The sequence below is a fragment of the Melanostigma gelatinosum genome (assembly GCF_949748355.1).
Source record: "Melanostigma gelatinosum genome assembly, chromosome: 19".
Taxonomy (NCBI): Eukaryota; Metazoa; Chordata; class Actinopteri; order Perciformes; family Zoarcidae; genus Melanostigma; species Melanostigma gelatinosum.
Genome location: NC_136652.1, coordinates 17,757,789 through 17,780,096, shown reverse-complemented (window position 1 = coordinate 17,780,096; position 22,308 = coordinate 17,757,789). Strand labels below are relative to the sequence as shown.

Here is a 22,308-nt window from a genome sequence, read left to right as displayed (position 1 = left end):
TCAGCTATTTCTGACTCTCTCTACGCTCTCCATCGATGTCTTTCTCTCTGGTCTCTTTCCGGTCTTGTCTCATTTCTCCACAATTTCCAGGAAAGACTAAAATGCTACTTTAAATAGCTTTCCTGGTTTTTTTTCATTACTTTTTCCTGTTCACAAATTAGTTTTCCTTTTTCTGTTTTTAGTTTTATGATCCAGAGCAACACTTCCTGAATATTCACTCACCATTGTTACGAGTAACTGCTCTGTTTTACACTATTTGTGTCATTAAAACATGTATTATATCTACTTTAGAAACCTAAACTCCTCTGGGTTCTTCCCCTCAAGTGCACTTTAAGAAAAATAATATGAATAAGAAAATTGAAGTTGACTCTTGCAACAAAAACTGCTTACAACAAAAACATTAACTTTAGTATATGATAGAGGGTGTGTGTGTGTGTGTGTGTGTGTGTGTGTGTGTGTGTGTGTGTGTGTGTGTGTGTGTGTGTGTGTGTGTGTGTGTGTGTGTGTGTGTGTGTGTGTGTGTGTGGGTGAAGGTGGGACAGACAGGAAATGGCAGACAAGAACAGAACTTCCTGTGTGAGAGGAGAGAGTGCTACATCTTCCCTGTGTGTGTATTTATATATGTTTTAGGGGTCTCACAGTCCGAGGGGATGCTCTGATTTCCTGCCAAACACACACACTCACACACACACACACACACACACACATGTGGAAGTCCCTAGATAATATCTGTAATGCCTAATGTTTCATGCTATGTTTCCTGTCATTCTTTTTTTAGCTCGTGTCATGTTATGGTCAATGTCAGTGACTCTTGATAATAACATGTGAATCTGGCCCTCGTGTAGATACAGAACAGAACATTTTAAAGGACCATTGCACACATTCACACTGCAGTTAAAGCAGAATTATGTCTCATTGACTTACTGTAACATTGATAGAAACCCTCCCTAAACTAAGGCCAACTTCAGGCTTCACATGAAGAAATTCACTTCTATTCCTTTTGCACCAAACAGTATCTCCACCCTTTTTTTTATTAGTTGAAGCTTAACACGTTTTTGTAATTCATAGAATCCCTTGAGTGCATCTCATTGATACACCCCTAAAATAAGAAAATAGTGTTTAAATTCTTATCCTCTTGTCTCGTGGTAAGTTTCTGTTTTTAGTTTTCACTTTAGTCTGCGTCTGATTATCCTCCTCTTTTAGCACACAGTGTAAAGAAAGTCTATAAGTGGCATCAACCCTTGTTTTACAGCAGAATAAAAGACCATTCTTCACATCAGGACTTATTTGCTCCATACATTACTGACAACAGTATAGTTGTCCAGTGTGAATCTCATGACTTGCACATTAGAGAATTATTTCAGACCGACGGTTTAAGCCTCCAGTGTGATTTTTTTTAATAATTAACGATATAATAATAACATAGTTTTCTCCTTAATGAGTTAGCGTTTTTGTTTGTCAGACAAACTATCATTATATTAGAGTGGAAAAGACAAAATTTCAACATAAAATCCTGGAGATCTATTTACCCGTTTACAGAATGGTTCTTAATTTCCTTCAGCAGCGTATGATTTTCTCCTATATAATTGCTCTCAACACAAACAAAACAAGGCAAAAAAAAAGTAGAGTAAATTAATTTTTATTACACATTTGGACTGTTGTTAATGTCGACAGAAAAACAGTGAAGTACAGATTTAGCAATGCATGGCCATCTTAAACAAAGAAAAGAAAAACAGAACGCCAGTGTTTCCCCTTGGAGTATTTACCAGCACACAGGACTTCATGTTGCAATCTGTCAGGGTACGAAAACAACTTGTGAATTTCAAGGACTTTGTTTAGCAGAGATCCAACAAGTTATCCGGCTCCGATCTGGCTCGTCTGTGAAATATGAGCAAGTGATGCATACGGCACCCGAGATGATGTGGATGATTTCCCAATCTGTGTTCATGGAATGCAAACAGTCGTATTATGTACAGCAGATTCACAGTAACGCCACACAGACGCACACGGGGATTTCAGTGAAGTCACTTCTGTAGAGCTCAAACTGGGTAAACGCTGCCTCACTCATAAAACACCATTTCTTATCACGTGGGAACCCACATTTAGTTTGTTTGATGTTTCATCTTACTACCAAGATTCTCACAGGTGACAAACTACAAATAAAGTCCTTACGTGATGTATATGTGATGTGTATATATATATATATATATATATACACACACACACACACATACATACATACTGGAATTTCGCGACAGTGAATCCAATTACATTTATTACATGTATACATTTTAAACACATCAATTGGAAAGCCACATTTTCATTAAAAAAATGCTTTGATTAGTGTTTTGTTATCATCACAAAAGAAGCAAACAGGTGTGCTTTCACTCTCTGGACTGTTAGGTTAGGTTAGATCACTTTCACAAGGTATATAATAATAAGTAATTCATCCATTTTTCAATTAACAACCCACTGAATACTCCCAACTCAGCAGCCTGTGTGAAGCGTAAGACTTAATACATACACGTTACAAATAATAACACTGATACATGTGGTCGTATGCATACAGAAGGTGAATGTCAACACATTCCACATTCAAAGTCCGCACAATACATTTATGCTGAGGATGTCTGAACACTCCAAACAATACCCCATTGTGTAGGTCCATATTATAGTCACAGTATTTCCAAACATGTTAATGATATTTCGAACAATGTATAAATCAGAAAAGAGACAAACCACTTGTCATTCTTAATTTTCCCCACACTTGTTTCCCATTAATCCAGGTGCTACAGTAAATGATATAAATCATATAGCCAGAATTGTGTTCATATCTGTGTGTGTGTGTGTGTGTCCGCGCTTCTACACATTGGTTCGTGTATTCTCAAGCGACCTGACAGGAAACCCTTAAAGGAAATCTTCCTTCTCCCAGAACGATCCTTCCAATCCTTTCTTTTTGTCTCCACATTGTCGAATCTCTCCCATTTTCTTCCAGTAGTTTGGATCACGTTACATTCTCCTGTATTCCAGTGTTTCAGATTTTTTTTAATTGCTTTTCTTTACGAATAACCTTATCAGTCGTCCTAACATCTCTAACTGTCCTACCTCCCAATATCTATACCCTGAAATACAAAAGAGGGCACTTGTCTTGATGGAAGGACACTCGTAAGGATTTTCTTCCGTGGTAAAAGCTATTTCAGCACTGAAGAAATGTATCATTTCAATCCACATGCTAACAGTACATTAGCAATAATTATCATTCTTTATTTTTATTTGAATGAAACTGAATATTTTGTTGTAATATTTGCCTCTTAGCAGTTGGAAATGGGGTACAATTCTTTGCTATAATGCTACAGGAATATGACTATATTAATTGGGATAAGTCTACTTCCAGGTTTTTGGGGCAGGGGATGATGTAACCTTACATTTACTCAGGTATTTTCCTCTTGGAAGGAGGAACCAGGTGTGCAGGCAGCTCCGATGGCAGTTCATGTCCCTCCAGTTTCACTTTTATCAGGTGATTGGCCAACGCAAACTCCTCATCGTCAAGCATCCCGTCCTTATCGATGTCGGACAACTTCCAGACCTTTCCCAGCACCGTGTTGGGCAGTTTTGACTTCACCATCTCCCTCTTGGCGTTGGCTCCAGTCACCTTCCCGTTGACGGGGGACAACGTGTAGAAAATCTCGTCGTACGCCGGTTTGTCTCGAGCGACGACCCAGTCGGCTTCGTCGATGCCTTCGCCGGCCCCTTCGCCGTACCCGTGTCCAAACGGGCCGTCCGATGTGCCGTCGAACGCGCCGCCCTTCACGACCGGCTTGGGACGCTGGTTTTCTTCTTGGCGCACCAGCACCATTAGGCCAGCGATGTCGTGGGCCAGCATGTCATCTACCGCCTCCAGAAGCTTGGGTTTCAGAGGCTGGAATTTGTTGAGATCCTGAGAATTGAGTTGGTCCTGAAGGAGACAATACAGAAAAAAACCATCACAAATTCAGATCTCATCTTTCTAATCCCTCTATCTGCGAATCTACACAGCTCTTCCCCGTTTACCTGCATCTTCTTCAGACTAGGAAAATCTCCGGGTGATATCTGATGCTCTCGTTCAATGCGTTTGTAAATATCTCCAAGACTGCCGATCAGTTCCTTCTTCTTGTTCTCCTTCCCAAACACAGAGGGCATCTCTTTCTTCAGTGCGCTGATGATGAAGGCATGGACCTGCATGGTGAGAGTGGAAGCTCAGTTACTCAACGGAAAATGTACAGCAAGTAAGCAAGTCGGCCTCTTAAAAGTTCTTGTATTTTAAAGTTACAATCCTTTTAGGGAAAATTCCAACCTTTGATGTGGATGTTGATGGTAAATGCAGTCGATTAAGGGAATAAATCCCCCAGTGTGTGCTATATTGACCAAAATCTGTTGTTCTTCCTGCATCCTGCTCTGAACATTTATGAAGACTATCTTTAAATTAACTGCGACTTCAGGATTTCACCATTTCACTCATACTTCATTGTAATGATCCTAATAAACATGAAACTAACATTGTAAGCCGCAGACTGTTGCAGCCCTGGAGTCTGGGGACACTTAACACTCCTTTAACCAGATTAGTCATACAGCACAGCATGCATACACACACACACACACACACACACACACACACACATACACACATACACACAGCAAAAGTAACGGGAAAAAATATTTTTGTTATGTTGCCTTGGTGACATTTTTTGTGAGTTTCCCTGAATCCACCTTGTGTCCTTGAAGCTCATCACAATACAAACACACACACTATCAGCTGTCAGACAGGAAAGGAGGCTCAACTCTCGGTTTGATAAATCTGTGTGTGTACTTGAGTGTGTGTGTGTGTGTGTGTGTGTGTGTGTGTGCATCCTCAGCGTTTCCTCGAACTACAACAGGCAGTGGCCTGTCGCCTGTCATACCTGAGTTCCTGTGCGGAGAGGAAACAGGAAACAATTCACTCAGAGGAGAAGGACCACACTTGTCTATCTCTATTGGTTCTGTGAGAGCGACAAGCTTTTTCTGTCAAGGTTAACAGCTGGACGGGGCGGGTAGCTCGAGTGAGTGATGGGAAGAACAAATAGGAAACACACACACACACACACACACACACACACACACACGTGTGCTTAAAATATACACTCGTCAAATAACATCCCAAGAGAAAGAAATCCACTCTTGCTGCCGTTAGTCAGCAAGCCGTCGCAGATTCTCCATCAACGCGTGTCCTTTCATTCGTGCCTTACCTTGGCTAGTCTTGCCCTCTTGATCAGATCGTTGAGTTTTCTGAGCGCTGCGTTTCTCGGTAGAGACTGAATGTCCTTAAATAAATCCTGCTCCTCTGCTTCGAACAGCTTCCTGTTGTCTGGAATCAGCAGAGGGTGGGACCAAAACGAGCCGATGTAGACGCGGATCACCTGTCAGCGAGGGAGACGGACAGAAAATCAACAAGACAAAAGACATAACAAGGCACAATTCAGCTAATAGCATCTCACTGTTGACTCTTAAAGGCACTGATCTATACACGATTCAATCATTTCAAAATGTGCTGTTTCATGCAGATGAAGTCGAGGGATAAAAAGCGGTGCATTGTATCCACAACAAGCATCAGGCCGACCAGTGAGTGTTGACACTTTAAACCCAAACTCGTCCTGCTTACTATACCTCGGGGGTGTTGACTATTTTCCCCAGTGACCACATCAGGGCACCGTACACTCTCATCAACTGCTGGGTCTCTATCTGATCAGCCTTGTTCAGCACCACCCTGCCAAAAGCAACAAGAGAGAACAGCGTTGATGTTGACTGAAAGCAAAGAGCTGCTGACAATATCGTGTTGATATGAATCTAGAACGACTACTCTCGTCTCTTTTGTGTAGAACTGGATGTGTCTGCAAGTACCGGATCTTGTCTTCGTGGTTCTTCAGGGCTTTTATCACATCTGAGAATTCATCAGAGATGTCCAGTTTGTGGGCGTCAAACAGTAATATGATCCTGTCCACTCGCTCTGCAAACCACTCCAAGACAGCTGCAAAGTCATAGCCTGAGAGGAGGAGGATCCAAGGACGACATTAGGTTTTCAATTAGGAGGGACGGGAAGGTTTAGTTAAGAAAATGAGACTGTGAGAGAAAGAGATAATTCATTGCGTCTCCCTTTGACTTCCTGTTTCTTTGATCTCATCCCATACCGGTGTCAAAATAGCATTTAAGAGAGGCATTTCACTTCATGCTACTTTTGAGGAACAGGTCAGTCCACTGAGTTTTTTTTGTGAAGATGTTCACATAATAAGAACATTATGTATAAACCATGAGCTGAGCCATGAACAACAGCTGTGATGTTGCAATTTTCCCCAAGAAGAAACTATTAGAATGGCTTCAGGTCATAGAGGCAATACGAAGGACAAATCACAACATGCTGAGAGAAAAGAACGTCTGTTTACAGATGGAGGCGGTTCTGCCAGGGCTCAACTAAGTGGCGTTTTTAAACTAAATAATGAGGGGGAAACCAAAAACAATGATATTTTACTGCCTTACTTGGCTCACATGCTTTTGTGGGAAATGCAACCATGGTGGTCATGAGTGCATGAATGGGTTAATGCCTCCATACTGCATGAATAAATGAATCAACGATTAAGTCTGTCAGCAGGAATACATCATTGCCTCCTTTGACTTTCTATCCTGCTCAAGGACAAGACCGAGGCTTACGTGGAGGAATTCCACAGGATATGAGAGGAGAACAAAGAACAGAACGAAGGATTAGTGAGCTAAAGTTTCCAAACACCGAAATACGCATAAGAGATGCCGATTCAACGGTGAAACCTGTTACTGCTGAGATTATGGGAGAGAAACTAGGAGGCATTGGCTCTCAATTGATAGTAAGAAGCTTTATGTTAATACAGCGAATGTCAAATACATTTCACAAAGAGCTTTGTTTGTGAAAACTTTGACCTGTTGTCACTTAGTGTACAGACAAAGCTGCGATAAAGATTGTGTGCGGCTGAACTGCTGCTCCTCCCAGAAGAGGAATAGTAATACTCAAGGTATATGAGTTCCACAATGGCTGTGTGTATTTTATGTAGTTATATTTATTCTAGTGTTGATGCTAACATGATGCCTCAAAGGCTACTTTACCAGCAATTATTAAAAACCGGTGTTGAGTGTTCAATAATTACTCGCTGGGGTGTGAGCAAATGTTTGGCAGCTGTAGCAATAAAACATGGAAATTGGTTTTAGCTGTGACTTCCTGTCCTAAACGAGCACAGCTGAGAGGAGACGGAGGACACACGGCTGTGGAGGGTTAAGAGAGAGATGCCCTGATATTTTGAATTTTAGTGGATCATTCTTCACGAGAAGCACTTTTCACATGATGTGGGGAAAAACAAGACTGAAGTCTGAAGCGCCACATTCGATAAGTTGATTGTGGTTAATTTCCATTATCGGGATAACTGTCAATATCGTCACACGTGTGACTTCAAAAAGCTGTTTAAGACGCCATCGTGGTAGAGAAGTGAAAAATAGAGCCTGATTTTAAAAAAATACAGGAATTGTCAAGTGAGAAAGAACAGACTCACAAAATGCTGCGTGTCTATTTTATTTATGCAGATAAACTTTATGATTTCTTAAATATTTGTTTTTTCATAAAAAGATTGTTCAATAAAAACCAATGTATTTATTTCTCAACTAAATGTAAGGTAAAGTGATTACAGTATGTTTTAAGTATATTTTGATGACTTTAAAAAAGGATCATTTCGTGAATCGTAATTATTTCGGTCAGTAAAATCGTGACATGAATGATATCGTCCCATGCCTGGTGGTATAGTTAAGTTCAAGGGATCAAATAAACAATCAAGTGTATTTTTTGGGGGGGGGGGGGGGGGGGGGCTCATGCATACCCACAATATTTTCCAGTTTCTTATAACTTATATACAAAGCTAATATTTATGTCTAAGGATGACACTAGAGTAATGCTGTTGGCGTATCAGTATTATCAAATTGAGAGGCCTTACTTAGAAAATGTGTTTAAATTTGTCCCCCAAAATATTATTTTGTCTTAGTTGTGGAAATTTTGCTTTAGGACTCGTCCTCCGGAGAACACAAATATCCAAAAGAAAGGTCATGGACAAAAGCGTTCATCAAATGAAAATATAAAAAAAAACCTCTGATTCATCCTCTTCGGATCATGAATATAAACTTCACAGCATCTGGAAAGTAATTATTGAAATATCCTTCTCAGTGAAAACCTAAAGGAAACAGACACGTATGACAAATCCGTATAAAATATACAACAAGGTAAACTTTGTTTCCCCCAAACCATGTGACAAGAGTCTGATGAAGAAGGTGTAGCAGTCCATAAATCCTTCAAAGTATCACTTTAATTAGCCTTTTGGTAGCTGGTTGATGCTCAGGTTTATTATCTACAATACCTCCATAATGACATCTATGTAGGCAGCTATAGCCCGACTCCACATCTGGACACACACACACACAAAGATAAATACAGACATTGAAGACATTGAAGAAAACAACGCAAACGCAACGGGGTGGAAGAAAACATATGATAGCATGAAGAGACACACAACAACATACAGATGAAGCATGAAAACACGATGTGCAAAAGACAAAAGGATGCGATGACAAGAAAATGAACACACACGATCAAAAGCCTCACCGTACACACACACACACTCTGTCACCACAGAAAACACAGCTGTGCTGACTCAGTAGATGTCACGTTTAACCTGCGTTTTGTTTATATATCAAACAGACAGCCGCAGGGTCACACCTCACTGCGCTGTTTATTTGGTTTGACAAGACGTTCGCGGGACACTTTGACCGAACAAACGGAGCCGACGTCGGCCTGCTTCAATTCAACTTCTTCCAATTGTGCTGACAGATGTGAACAGTTGATTCTCCGCTGAAAAGCTGCAGACAGAAACGTTCTCATGACAAACACTAACCCAGACCCAACCCTGCTATGAAGTCATGCGCTGAACTCTGTGACCAGAATATGTTCCTCGTTTCTATTTGGACTTTGTAACTTCATAAGTACATTTCTACATTTCATCATGCATGATGATTTGATTATGAGGGTTTTTTTGCATGAAAAAAACCTTCCTTCTTTGTGATACTGTCAGCACTCAATGATGAATGCACTGTGGTGACAGCCAATAGAGGGAGAATTCAAGTAAGAGTGGCTGAATGTGGGGAAAATTATAGCTGTCTTTTATTATCCCAGCTCTTTTGTTGTACGTTAGCGGTTGGTATGGCAATACCAGCATTTAGCTCCGGGAATGCCAGCCATGCCGGACACACATCAAACTGTAAGAAAGCCCCGAGGAATTCTTCTAAGCCTTTCACACCTAAAGTTCTCTTCAAACTGTAGTCTCTGCGTTCAGTTCAACGCCACGGCTGGGATCTGCCCACTGCTGGTTCACTCACGTATAATTAAGAACCACAGCGCTTCCATTTGATTATTTCACCTTTCTCTGTGTTTTTGTGAAAAATGCTCAGTTTTAGAAAACTCCCATGAGCTGACCTGGGTGTCAAGAGATAGGCACCAGTGAATCATCAAATTGAGATAATTGGGTTTTGTGTGTAAAAAGATGGGATGCATCAAGAAACAAATGGCCATGTGACACCCTCTTTTACATTCATTTCAATTGGCCCTTAATTAAGGTGCAGCTTCTTATATTTTTCCATGTTACAAGTCATAGAAAACATCTTTATTTCCCTCTCTTAGTGCAATAAATGCACCGCGGCATCACAGTCAGAGACATTCCTCTGGTATCTTTTATGTCGTCATTTCATAAAATAAATATAGCGTCTCTTTGTCTTTGCAATTTGATCATAATAAAAATTCAGAGTGTCTTGTTACCTGAGTTTTTTTTCACAAAAACCTGAGTAATTGTAGTTAACGTGATAAATGTATCATGTCTCTCGTGATTCTGGGAGTTTTCCAAAATGTGCAAATGATATATAGAGCGGCCTGCTACAAATAATGTAATAATTTCATGTATTCTTTTTCTCAATGTTGTAGACTCATCCCAGTGAAACTCACTGAGGAATGAAATGTAAACAAAGGGAAATCTAAGAATGATGTTCTGAACTTTATAGTGTTCAAAACGTTAAACAGTGTGCGTGCGAGAGAGAGAGAGAGAGAGAGAGCACATTTCAAAGCTCATCTTTTCGTCGCCGCTTCCTGTTCTTTGAAATGAATGAAGCATAATCCTCCTGATAGCTAAAAGCTAAAATAAACACACACATCCAAAGGAAATGCTGACATGGTAGTTCAGAGTTCAGTGGGACTATAGGCGGCTGCAGCTGAATGGGTCCAGTGAACGAACGCTGACACACATTCACACTCATTAGCATAAACAGAGGAAGATTTTTCTTTTTTAAAAAGAGAGAAAAAGAGTCTTACCTCGACTGATTCTCTGTTTCTCTCCTGACAGAATCCCTGGTGTGTCAATCACACTGATGCTTTCCAGCACTGGGTTAGGCAGCTGGGCACACACAAACCTAAAACACACACACACACACACACACACACACACACACACACGAGGAGAGGTAAAAGAAACCGGACAGAAGTGTAAAAACGTTTTAACAACAAACACCGTCCCACACCAGATCTCTTCCTCCCTCTCCTCTATCTCTCCGTCTCCAGCTGGATAAATACTACCAGGTTAGCGGTCGTCCTCACTGTGAACCCCACGAATCCCCACTGACGGTCAGCGTTTCTTCTGTCTAGTTTCAGCAGCGGTGGGGCCCTCACAGCGAGGACACTACCGCAAGAGTAAATATATTTGGGCACTTTCCCTTCACCAGAAGGATGACTCTGAACAGGTGACTGGCTGTGTGTGTGTCTCTCTCTCTCTCTCTCAAACACACACACGAAGACAGCCATTAAAAAAAAGAAAGGCCTGACCAGTGAGCAGAGGGAAATTCAATCACGCAGGAATGTAGAGCTGTGGTGTGGCTTTTCACGAGTACTCTCCCTCTCCCTCTCCCTTTCTTCTCCTCTCCCCCCTCTCTACGTCCTCACAGCCACAGATCTCTTAACAGCATCTGCCGTCGGCGCACGTCATCTCGCACTTTGGGAAAGTGTGCAAGAGTGTTTACCTGTTGAGGAATGCGTTCCCAAATGCGTTGAGCTTTCTGAAGGGCTTCTTGGGGTCAACCACCAAAGCGTTGCCGGGGATGATTCCCTCCACGTCGCCGTGCATCACCGCGATGAAGGAATCTGTGGTGGGTTCAGGGCCGATCCGCATACCGGGAAAATCCTGCTCCAACAGGTAGCTGTAGGTGAGACGTAGCGTGACACAAAACAAGGCAAGAGACGAGACGTTTTTTGATCAACAATCCTTCCAGAAGATGCTATCTGAGACAATGAACAATAGTGTGGAGGGCATTGTGCAGCGAGGCACCGTAGAGTCACATTAAAAGACATTAATGACTTTATAAGACATTCGCATTCACTTTGAAAGTAATTGTCTCGGAATAAAATGATGTTACTCTAAATAAATGAATCATTTCTGCCAGAGAATGCATATATGTTCTCCAACCATGGGTTACTGAGTCAACAAGGAGTATTTCTCCACTGCCACAACTGCTTGTAGCTGGCCTCGTATCAGTTATATCATTCAGAGTTGACTGAATACCTCCAGTCAACTATAGGCAGCAGCAGGACAGATGTGTGCTACGTCTGCAGCTGTAATTCGATTGGCGCTGCAGTGTCTGGATGGTAAGACGAAATTCAAAAAGCACCCAAAAACAGATCTGCCTTGAATTATAAGCTGCTGGAACAAAGATTGGGGGAATTTTACATCCTTGTTTGCTTCACAGGCACAAACACACACACACACCTTGACAGCAGAGTCAGCCGTGCCTGGTAGAGCCATCCCTCTGCACACGTGTTTGTGCAGTGCGTCTGGTGGTCTGGTTGGAGGTTGTGCAATGCATATGCATCTAGCAGATTGTATGTTCAATATGACGAACGTACTGTATGTATGTGGGGGGAATTCACTTCTCAGCTCACACATTATACCATTTAATCTCTCACATTCCGCACAGTACGCCGTCAGTGAGATGAGACTGAAAATGCACAGGCACAGGCTTCACTCACTGTCAAAGACACCGTTTCTTTAGAGGTTTGAAACACCTTAAAAGGAAAACTTGGATTCTGGGGATAATTTGCTTTTTAAAGACTCAGGAGACAAAAGGTGGAAAGTAAATCAAATTCAGCCTTAAAAGAAAGACCGGCTCAGATTAATTACCTCTAAATAACCTCCAAAGAAGAGAGATTACACTCCCCGCCGTACATCTTCTTTTCCTTTTATGACTTTTTAAATTCCCATGAAGCCAAATGTGTTGTAACTAAACATCATTATTGTAACTTCTCTTTGCAACGTTTCAAAGAGCTGCACTGCTCCCACATCCAGAGTCGCTGCCGTACGCGATGAAAGCGATGCTGAAGCCAGCGTTACTCAGTCAGCAGTTTGTGCATTCTGCATCTTACTGGTACAATATCCGCGGAGCGGGGGGGGGACATGTGGGTGTTGTCATCGGGGAGAGAGTAACAAGAAGAGAGGGGGAGAGTGCCAGTGAGAGGAAGGAGAGCGAGCACTGCAGGGATATCTGCTCTGTCCTGTCTTATAGCAGGAAGTCACTAACAGCATCCTCTCTCTGGCTTTAAAAGGCTTACCCCACTAATTACCCACGATGCTCTGCAAGTGTGTGTGCGTGTGTGTGTGTGTGTGTGTGTCAGAGGGGCGAGTCGTTGGTAGCATTCCTGCAGTTCAAAGAGGCCCAACACCCAGCTGTCACACCAATACCGGAGATACTCCAGGTCACACAACTCTGACTATGGAGCATTATTTTAATACTAAAGAAGTTTAAACTAAATCAGAATTTAAGTTAAGATAGGCGTGTATTTGGCACTCTTGTCCAAAATGACTGAAAACTATCACCGAGGAACGTGTGGCAGGTCTGACGTGATGTCTGTCATGGTAATAAAGAGTGCTTCAGTTACTTCTACGCAAGCAAACGCTGCTTTTGCTTAATTCTGGGCTAAAAACAACAAGCTTTGTTAAGTTTGCGGGGCTAATGCTGATCTCCACCTGGTGTTCTATTAAGTAGGTCCCAAGAACAAAACCTAAGGTGACAGATGTCCATCTGTCAGTCTAATCGTACACAAACACACACACACACACACACACCTCCTCAGGCTGGGCTGCAGTGCTATGCAGTACTGCCTCCATATGTATTACGTTGGCATGCCTGTGTGTGTTATATTGGCCGTCACATCAATATTTAATGGATTAAATAAAGCTTGCAGAAGTGTGACTCCTAGTAGTTCAGCTGTGAGTGTGTGTGTGTGTGTGTGTGTGTGTGTGTGTGTGTGTGTGTGTGTGTGTGTGTGTGTGTGTGTGTGTGTGTGTGTGTGTGTGAGATGACTGGTCGTTCATATTGTTCATGTTTGTTTGTTTTCTATCGCTTGAACTCATCTTCCTCTCGCTTGACAAACTTCTTCAGGGAAAAGTCAGTTTGGGTGTGTCGACCTCTCCCTCTCTATCTGTCTGGTGGCCTTGTGTGTGTGTGTGTGTGTGTGTGTGTGTGTGTGCTCACTGCTTCTCCTCACCGTATGAAGCTCGTCTTGCCGGTGGAGTACTGTCCCACCAGTAAGACCATGGGCTTGTTGTCGAAGTCTGCATCCTCCAGAGCCGGAGAGTGGAACTCGTGGAACTTGTAGCTCTCCTCCAGCGGCAGGAGTTTGGTTTTGTAGAGCTTCTTAAGTCCATCACTGACGGTCTGGAAGACTTCTGGATCCTTCTTCCTCCTGTCGTCGGTCCCAAGCCAGCTGAACATGTTTGCTTATTGCTTGAGGCTAGTAAAGCCTCTGATAGGTGTAACTTGTCAGAGATGCTGTTTGTCACTAGTGTCCAGGTTACTGCACTATCCTGAAAGGTCTGCAAATGTATAATGTCCTTGAGGGATCAGATACTTGTCCTCACTTATAAGAGGAGAAGAAGAAGAAGAAGAAGAAGAAGCTAAGATCTAACCTAATAAAAAAAACAAATAACTTAAGGTTCACCTTTATCTCCAAACAAGAAAAGATAGTGACATATATCTGCTTAAAATAGTCAAAGTTATATCTCACGTGAGAAATAATATGTAATAATTGAAGTCTGTCAGTCTGTCGTGCTTCACTGGAATGGGCGGTGACTGTTGTTGTTGTTATCGATAGTATTAAGGCTTGGTCTGGTGTTATATTAAGCCAAGTGTAAGGTTATTTTGAGTATATTGTGTCTCCGTTAATATCTACAACAACAAAAAATTAAATAAAAAATCTAAATTGTTTTAATTTTCTTATCGGAATTTAAAGCTGACCCTTCAAATGCGCTCTCGTCATCGAGTCCATCGGTCCTCCCGAGTCCAGGCCACTTGTGCTCCTGGGCCAAACAAAACAAAATAATCGCATTCAATGAGTTTGTTTTCGTGCCCGATCTATTTCACTAAACAAACACGTTGGCCTGTACACGCCTAAATCATTCCGCTCATGCACAACATCACGTTACCGCTATTCAATTTCGTCCAACAGCGAGCAGAGGAATCCCGAAAATGATGCACCGAGCTGCTGTCAGAGCGCAACCGCAGTTATTGTTCAACGGCTCCAGCTCTTCTGCCCACAAAGACAACCACAACCACACCAAAATCTCTTCGGGATCAACTGTTGTGTTGTGTACAAAGAAAAACCCAAAACACGAGTAGCCTGCGATTGGTTATTTTCTGTCACCGCGCGGCGCTGAATGTAGCAGCAGCTGATGTCCTGCAGCTCAATTTAAATGCCGAGTGGAAGGAAACCCGAGCCCCACGGAAGTGCCCAACGACTGGCAGACGCAGTACCGATCTCACCGAGGTCCCGCCCTAGTGATGCGCGGACTGTGGGAGCTGAAGCGGCGCAGGGCGGCGCCATGATGGATGGAGGAGAGACGGAGGAGAGATGGAGCAGCTGCCGCGTAACGACAGCGCGCCACCTAAAGGCACGTTAACGTTACATACATTTTAGTATGCCTCTCTCTCTCTCTCTCTCTCTCTAAATTAACAACACAGAGCTTATTTATTATATACTTTAGTTTTCTGTCGACCATTTCATAAAAACTATAAGTTTGATCCCAAAATAGGAAAAGTGGAATGTAATTAAGCAATCAATTAAGCATTTCTGCTTGATCATTTTTAGGACATACGACATATATACCAATTTATAAAATAGTTTAAGCTGCAGCATATGAAGTAGGCTATTATAGCTGCAGCATTAAAGTGCTGTTCACATGCAACACGAAATATAATACACACAATGATTCTGAAATGGGCATTGCTACAAATGAGTAGGCCTACTTTACTTTTGTTACTTCAAGTATATTTTTCTTTCAATACATTTGTACGTTTTGAATGCATGGCTCTTACTTGTAACTGAGTATTTCTATACTGCTGCTGTTACATTTTAAATATCTGAGAAGCTCATATTTAAACAAGTGCTTAAGATGAGGCCTATTTCCTTTTTACTTGTAATTCAAAAAAAATATTTTTTTACGATTGCATTTAACAGCTAACAGTTTATTTTAAGATTAAGATTTTCCACACAAAACAAGACTTAAAAATAGGATATGATGTATGAAGCAAAACAGTAAGATGCTACTTCATCATTTATCCTTATTAATCCCTTAATGTGACATCATCATAACTCTCTCAGGGGCCAATTTTCGTGATTGGTGTTTACAATTTGACCAGCAGGTGTCTCTACTCACTCTCTTGTTGCATCTTGTGGAGGAAGGTGACAGGAATGAAAGTTGAAGTTGAACCATGCTTCTATTGTCTGAATATTCTGAAACAGTAGGTTCGTCCTGAGAATATGTAAAAGCTGGTAAGAGTACAAACCTCTAGCGAGAAAATTGTACACTTTTATCAGAATATTTAGTTCATAACAAAGCAGAACAGACGAGTGAACAAGTGAACTTTTCATAATTTCATTGAGTATACAATAATGTTGTAGTCTTGAAACATACAAAACTTTAAAAAACATATTACTGACTTCTTCCCCAGAGTAAAACCATTTAATCAAGATACGACTTCATGCACAGCATCAAACTCATCACCGCATTGCAGATAACAGTTGTGTAAATGCAAGAACCTGAAAGTACCTGTAGAGTTGTATCATTTCCTCATACCGTAGCTTTCGATTCATGCAGATTACCAGTGAACAGGAAGAGATTTTACAGAATTTCATTGCCAAAAATGTCCCCAAATGAGACAGTGAGGAAGCACAATGTCGGTAACTGCTGAGATAAGACAGTCAAAGTGAAAATGTCCTTCATGTAACGTTGAGGCATAACTTAATGTGGGCTGCATGGCAAACAAAATGAATTAGAAAGAGTGTGATGCTTTCTTCCATTATTACAAAATGAAACATCATTCATGCAGCTTTCTTTTGAACAACAAAGTGAAAGTGAACTTTGATTTAATCATCTCTATTTTACGCTTGTTAATGGAATGCAGACGAACCAGTTGCATAACTTGTAGATGTCCTGCCAAGCTTCTGCACACCTCGGTAATGTTGCACTGCAGTCAGTGTTTGGTTGGAAAAAAAAGGAACTAAAATGATGATAGAAGATGAATGTTGCCATTTTTTTGTGTGCAAAGGCACAAATAATATTAACACATACTGTAGGTCAGTCAGCTTCATTATTTATAAAATCTCTACTCTGAGTATTAACAGAATAAAGAGTGAAGTGCTGTAGTTTTGACTTCATAGATGAACACAGTAATCACAATGATAGATGTATCTTCTATCTGAACATCAGTATTTCCTTCATGTAACATAGTCAGCAGTGACGGATTTGTATTAAAAGGAATGCTGCAATCGCAGGCGGACACAATGAGGAAATAATGACATCCTGAGACTAAAACTGGAACGGACCTGAAACCTGAAACTACCGACAACTTCACGGAGTATCTGCAGTAAACTGTGGTCACAAGTAAACGTCAGAGGAATATTTCTTTGTCGCATTTGTCATACTACCACTAAATCTGTCTCCAAAAAACACATCAAGAAGAATACTTTGGCTGACGGTTACCCCGAATGAATGAATTGATTCGTGAGCTACGTTATATGTATTCTAAATAAAACAAAAACATTTAAGTGTATTTATAAGTGCAGAAGAAGAGCTTTTTTTGTGGTAATGGTGTAACTCTATTGATGAATATCATCTACTCGTCCATCGAGATTACCAAGTTCCATCTGGTCGAAAAGTCATCACCTCCCTCCCTCTCCCTCTGTGCCTCTGCCTTTTCCTCGGACCCTTGTCTTACAAACACATTTTCCAACCTCAAATCAACCTCCTCCTCTTCCCCTCCCCCTTTCTCGCGCTGCACCAACCCATCCATCTGCGGCAACACTCGGCTCCCGGTCTCGGGATTCCAATCAAAACAAATATTTGCCTCCTCATCGTCATCGCCATCATCATCATTGTCTATTTCGTGTGCAGAAGCCAGTCTCAGAACACCATAGTCATCTGGTAAGAAATCGAACTGGTCAGAGTGGGAGGTAGGCATGTCTGTGGTGTTCTGAGAGGCATAAGCAGAAAGAAGGGGTACCACCTCATCATCTATCTCTCCATCTCTTCTTACTCTCACCTCTCCATCCATCTCTTTCCCCATTCCTCCCCCCTTTGTTGGTGGATTTAACGGAATTCGTAAGAAGCCAGTTGTGCTTATGAATAAACCAGGAAACTCTCGATCCTCTTCCTCTCCATCCACCTCTCGCATAGTTGCTCCCTGCAAAGACAGTAATGGTGCCTGAGTTTGCGTCAGCAGCCCTGCATGCGCTTGTGTAAGTGTGCTCGTCTCTGTCCGTGTGTGTCCAGCGGACTGGCCGTCCTCAACCCTCCACTCCTTTTTCTCGTAACTGACTCTGGCTGCGCATTTCTGGTCGTCACCTTTCAGATCATTCCCATCTTCTCCTCTGGTAGCGAATTTAGGAGCAACGCCAACAAAACCATAGTCGACTGACGAATCATCCCAGGGTTCCTCGGGCTCCGGCGGTATTTCATCCCAGGGTTCCTCGGGCTCCGGCGGTATTTCATCCCAGGGTTCCTCGGGCTCCGGCGGTATTTCATCCCAGGGTTCCTCGGGCTCCGGCGGTATTTCGGGCCTCTGGAAAGCGTAGCCTGGTGGGCAATGTGTGACATGTCGCGGGAACTTGGGGCATGCCGGGTCTGATATGTCGCTTTCTCGTTGTATCTCTTTGATGATGGTGATGACGATGAGGTTGGGATTCTCCGGGGGGAACGTCAGAACGGGCGGATGAAAAGCAGGCGGGTCCTGGAGGTTGAAAGAGAAAGTGTGTGGCATTAAAAGAATGACCTTTCAGCTTTAGAAACAACTTTCAACTGAACTTTACACACAATAGTCAAAACTGTATTTTGGAATTATCACATACCAATTCGACACAAAAATGAAGTCAGTGCTTAACGGCTAAAAACTATCAGCAGAGGCAGAGATATCTTGACTTTTTAGTCCCGAGCACGGGTCAAACTCACAAATCACTGCATCCCACTTTGCCTATAACACACCTTTTGTCATGAAGTAAACTGGGCTTCCCGTGTAAAATTGGTGGAGTGCCTTTTTAACCCTTTAACACAAGTTTTCATTACATTAAAGTTCCAGTAAAACGGAAATCAGAGCTTCTTTAGCTTTTGCACTGTGAGTATTCCCCAGTGTCACTGAATATCTGAGTGGTGTAGTTACAAGAGGGATTCAAAAGAAATCCTTCGCATTTGATTGAGCTGCTGAAGGAGGGAGTGCTTAGAATATAGCAACCTGTCACTCAAAAGGTAGCAACGTTCTAAAGCATACCCAGCTTTATTGTCTATTTTACTCTAAATATGGCCATAATTCACAAAGTCAACATCATGCTGTCATCAGGCGGGAAACTAGCGAATGAGAACATAAACTCAAAGGAGAAGTGGGGTCATTTTCTCATAGACTTCTGTACAATTGGACTTTAAGAGCACTTTATTGGTGTGTGTAAAAGTGTGTGTACGCATTACCAGTATATATGGGCTCTTCTGTCCTTTCCCCGTCAGGTAGCGGTAGAGATGGTAGCCAACCACCACCACCATACACAAGCACACAGATGGAACAACAATACCCACAACCACGCTCTGCAGCTGGCCAATCACAGGGTCTAAAGGGAGACGGGGAATCAGGAACATGTCACACAAATACAAACAGACGTGTGTAAAGGTACATATAGGAAATACTATGGAAACACCAGGCCGTATCACAACTCATTGTATAAAAGCTCAAATCTCTCACTCTTTTTTTTCTTTTCATTTTGGAAATGTACAAACTCATTTACCAACAACAAACGGCTGCAGGCACAAACCTAATCTTATCTTTGGTTTCTGTCTCATGTGTAGTCACATTCCTTTCTACCTGTCAAACAGGGAGCAAAACATTGTCCCTGTCACACAGACACACCTAATGGCTGTACCTTGAGGCGTGGTTATGCAGTGCCATGCTGAAGACTGGCTTTGGGCCGGCATGGACGGGAATCTTGTCGTGGCAGAGAAGCAGTACTCTGTATTATAGTCCATCAGTGGATATTTGTACGAACTGGAGACCACTGGGACATGGAGCTACAAACATACATGGACAAAGATGCTTGATTTACCGGTCTGTGCCAGGAGGATGGGACAAGGAGGATGGGACAAGGAGGGTGGGACAAGTTTTATACATTTTTACTCACTGTTGTGCCGCGATGGTTGTTTTCAATGGAGAGGTTGTAAGTCATCTGGGGGTATAGTGTTGCCATGGACATCACTGGGGTGTGGTTGTTAGACTGATATCTCATTGGTCCCTTCAGAGTGATGATGGCGTTGCTGTCCTCTATTTCCACAGAAACCAGTGGAGGGCCAAAACTAGCTGTACAGATAGAGCAAAATGTTTAGTTTGCGGTAGGTATAAAATATTTCAAGTCGGAATGTTAACTAGCCTTCCCCTGCGTGTCATTTTCAGACAGAATGTCACTTTAACTTACTGTCCGTCTTTGGATCGAATCTCCTCCGTGGCAAGGCCCACGCGGAGAATGCTCCCCGGGTCACAGCACGAACCCTGGCATGGTATCCCTGCTCCAGATCCCACGTCTCATTGCTCAGATCACACCAGCTCCGCACTATTTTTTTACACCGCCGCACCTCCCTCCAGTTCATCTTTCTTCCTTTGCTGCCCTCAACACTGTCCCCGTAGCTGGGAAAGACAGAGCAGACCCACATAGATCAGACGATGACCGAGTCCCTGACCAGCTGGGAGGATATAATGGAGGGAGTGAGCTCAAAACACATGTAGTTCCTTGTGTGTTTCCCCCTCAAGCAAGGAGCTTCAGCTTACACAAGTTAATCGTTAGATCTAGTTTCTTTTTTCTTTCGTTTTCTTTTGTCTTCGTCTCTTTTCTTTGATTCTTTGTCTGTAACTTCCTTTGAGACTTGCTGAAGAACGGCCGATATGAAAACATTAGTTTCATTTTTAACCAGGTAAAGTCCAACGTAGTTACAGTAATGCACCAAAAAGGAAAGAACTTAAAGTATATGCAACTTGAAGACAATACATTTGTTCTGAGGGTCACTTCAGTTAAATAAACACATTTTATTCGTATTCTTTTATTTATTTTTAATTTAAACTCTTAAATATTTACTGACATGGCATAGTCCACTCTAAAGTGTGTGTCATCCGGTGTGCCACTTCCTGGGAACCATTGCAGCACGTTCCTCAGATTGACCGAGGAGAAGTTCACATTGATTGGGCTGGGGAGCGAGGAGACTGAGGAGAAACAGGTTGAGAATGACACATTTAATATAAACTCATGTTTGTCTCGTTTTTTTTCCCCCGCAGACATGGTGAACTGACTTCCTCTTGTATTTACGGTATCACAAAAGTACTTGTTAATTAATAATATTGTGCTGTGATACTATTGGCTTCTCATGAAACACAATAAAATATAAAGGAGTAAGTTAATCAATGCCTTGGCAACTATGTGCACAGTAACAGTGGCTAGATCTGATGTTTAGTTAATATGAATCAATAAAGTCTTTATTATTGTGTCATGCATGTAATTTGGAAATCCTGCAGGGGCTTAGAAGACACCACAAATGAATTTGTTCCTTAATAATATTTGCGTAATGTTTCCAATGGAGGTTGTAAATATGAAACACTCTGTGCTGAGATTGCCTTTTTTAATTGAGTATTTGGGTAAACATCATAAATCTACTTGGGCAAAGAATGAGCCCTAATAAATCACATCTGCTCCACAGTGAGTGTCAGGTCAGTCAATTATTTATTGAATCTCCACATTTCACTCGATGCCATATTCAAAGCCTAAGACGTAGCCTAATTATACTTTATATAACTTTAGCTGCTACTTACAGTCAATCGACCTAACGTAAATAATTTGTAAAATAGCAGATACGGAAAAACAACAATAGCTAGTACTCATAATGTTAGTTAAATGCAGTCATACCTGTACAGCGCAGAGCTCCCAGGTAGAGAAAGATTAATGTCCACATCGCGGTAAGGAGCGCGTTTTCACAATTTCACAAGAAACATCAACATTTCCGACCCTCCGGCAGCTGCTCAGCCGCTCCATCGGCCTGGAGGCTCCGTAAACCTCCTCAGACAAAAACACCAGTCAGTGGTCCGATGTCACCCCACGCGATCAAAATAAATCAGCTAAAACAAACGAAACGCGTTCAGAACGGAATGGTTTTTCCTCAACGACAGCTACTGTAATGAACACCGGGCGGTGCTTCCGCGTGTGAGGAAGGAATGTGACCTCACTTGTTTGTGCACATTACACTTGTGCAAGTAAGTGTGTACCTATGTCATAATATAAGGAATACTCGTAGCCTTGCATACGTTTGTAAAAGTAGCAATACTGTGTCAAAAAAAACAAAAACACATGAAAAAGTCCTGCAAAAGTTAACCAAATGGGCCTTGTCGAGACCAAGTATTCGCTAGTCTTTTTCCGATACTTTATACAGGGTTGAGTAGTTTGATCCATAATAATGCAAAATATTTTCGATCGTATATACATGTGTTCTTTTTTTGCTGTTTATCTTGCCTTGAGCTTTTAGAAAAAGCCTCACTATTTATATTTAGGTTTTCTACCAGTCCGGCACAAGCTTTTGTTTTTGAATTAATATATATGTCATCTGAATGTGAAAGTCTTTGGATAGATATATC

At 41.9% G+C, this 22,308-nt stretch overlaps 2 protein-coding genes across 3 annotated transcripts; both read right to left on the bottom strand.

The window, feature by feature from the left end:
- Window positions 1-1,623: 1,623 nt before the first annotated feature.
- ehd3 (EH-domain containing 3) lies at window positions 1,624-14,842 on the bottom strand. Of its 2 annotated transcripts, XM_079290958.1 has the most exons (10): window positions 14,589-14,842; window positions 13,652-14,462; window positions 11,134-11,310; window positions 10,433-10,530; window positions 8,436-8,480; window positions 5,914-6,055; window positions 5,680-5,779; window positions 5,262-5,432; window positions 4,051-4,215; window positions 1,624-3,955 (listed from the first exon to the last, which is right to left on the bottom strand). In XM_079290958.1, the coding sequence occupies exons 2-10, from the start codon at window positions 13,876-13,878 to the stop codon at window positions 3,428-3,430; spliced, it is 1,653 nt and encodes a 550-aa protein (XP_079147084.1). In that variant the 5' UTR covers window positions 13,879-14,462; window positions 14,589-14,842; the 3' UTR covers window positions 1,624-3,427. The 2 variants fall into 2 exon arrangements, with proteins under 2 accessions (XP_079147084.1, XP_079147085.1); XM_079290959.1 differs by lacking the exon at window positions 8,436-8,480 and having other exon boundaries at window positions 13,652-14,842.
- A 2,435-nt stretch (window positions 14,843-17,277) lies between these two features.
- Window positions 17,278-21,778, bottom strand: il20ra (interleukin 20 receptor, alpha; the record flags this gene model as incomplete). Its single annotated transcript, XM_079291215.1, has 7 exons — window positions 21,587-21,778; window positions 20,769-20,889; window positions 20,111-20,319; window positions 19,820-19,995; window positions 19,565-19,709; window positions 19,119-19,255; window positions 17,278-18,390 (listed from the first exon to the last, which is right to left on the bottom strand). Exons 1-7 carry the CDS (start codon window positions 21,630-21,632, stop codon window positions 17,278-17,280), a joined length of 1,947 nt encoding a protein of 648 aa, XP_079147341.1. The 5' UTR covers window positions 21,633-21,778.
- Between the last annotated feature and the right edge of the window lie 530 nt (window positions 21,779-22,308).

Excerpts from the sequence above, each read along its gene's own strand:
- ehd3 (XM_079290958.1), bottom strand. The coding sequence starts at position 13,878 with ATGTTCAGCTGGCTTGGGACCGACGACAGGAGGAAGAAGGATCCAGAA. Across the intron at positions 4,216-5,261 it reads AGAGGGCAAGACTAGCCAAG|GTCCATGCCTTCATCATCAG; the intron begins GTAAGGCACGAA and ends CTCACCATGCAG. Across the intron at positions 3,956-4,050 it reads CTAGTCTGAAGAAGATGCAG|GACCAACTCAATTCTCAGGA; the intron begins GTAAACGGGGAA and ends TGTCTCCTTCAG.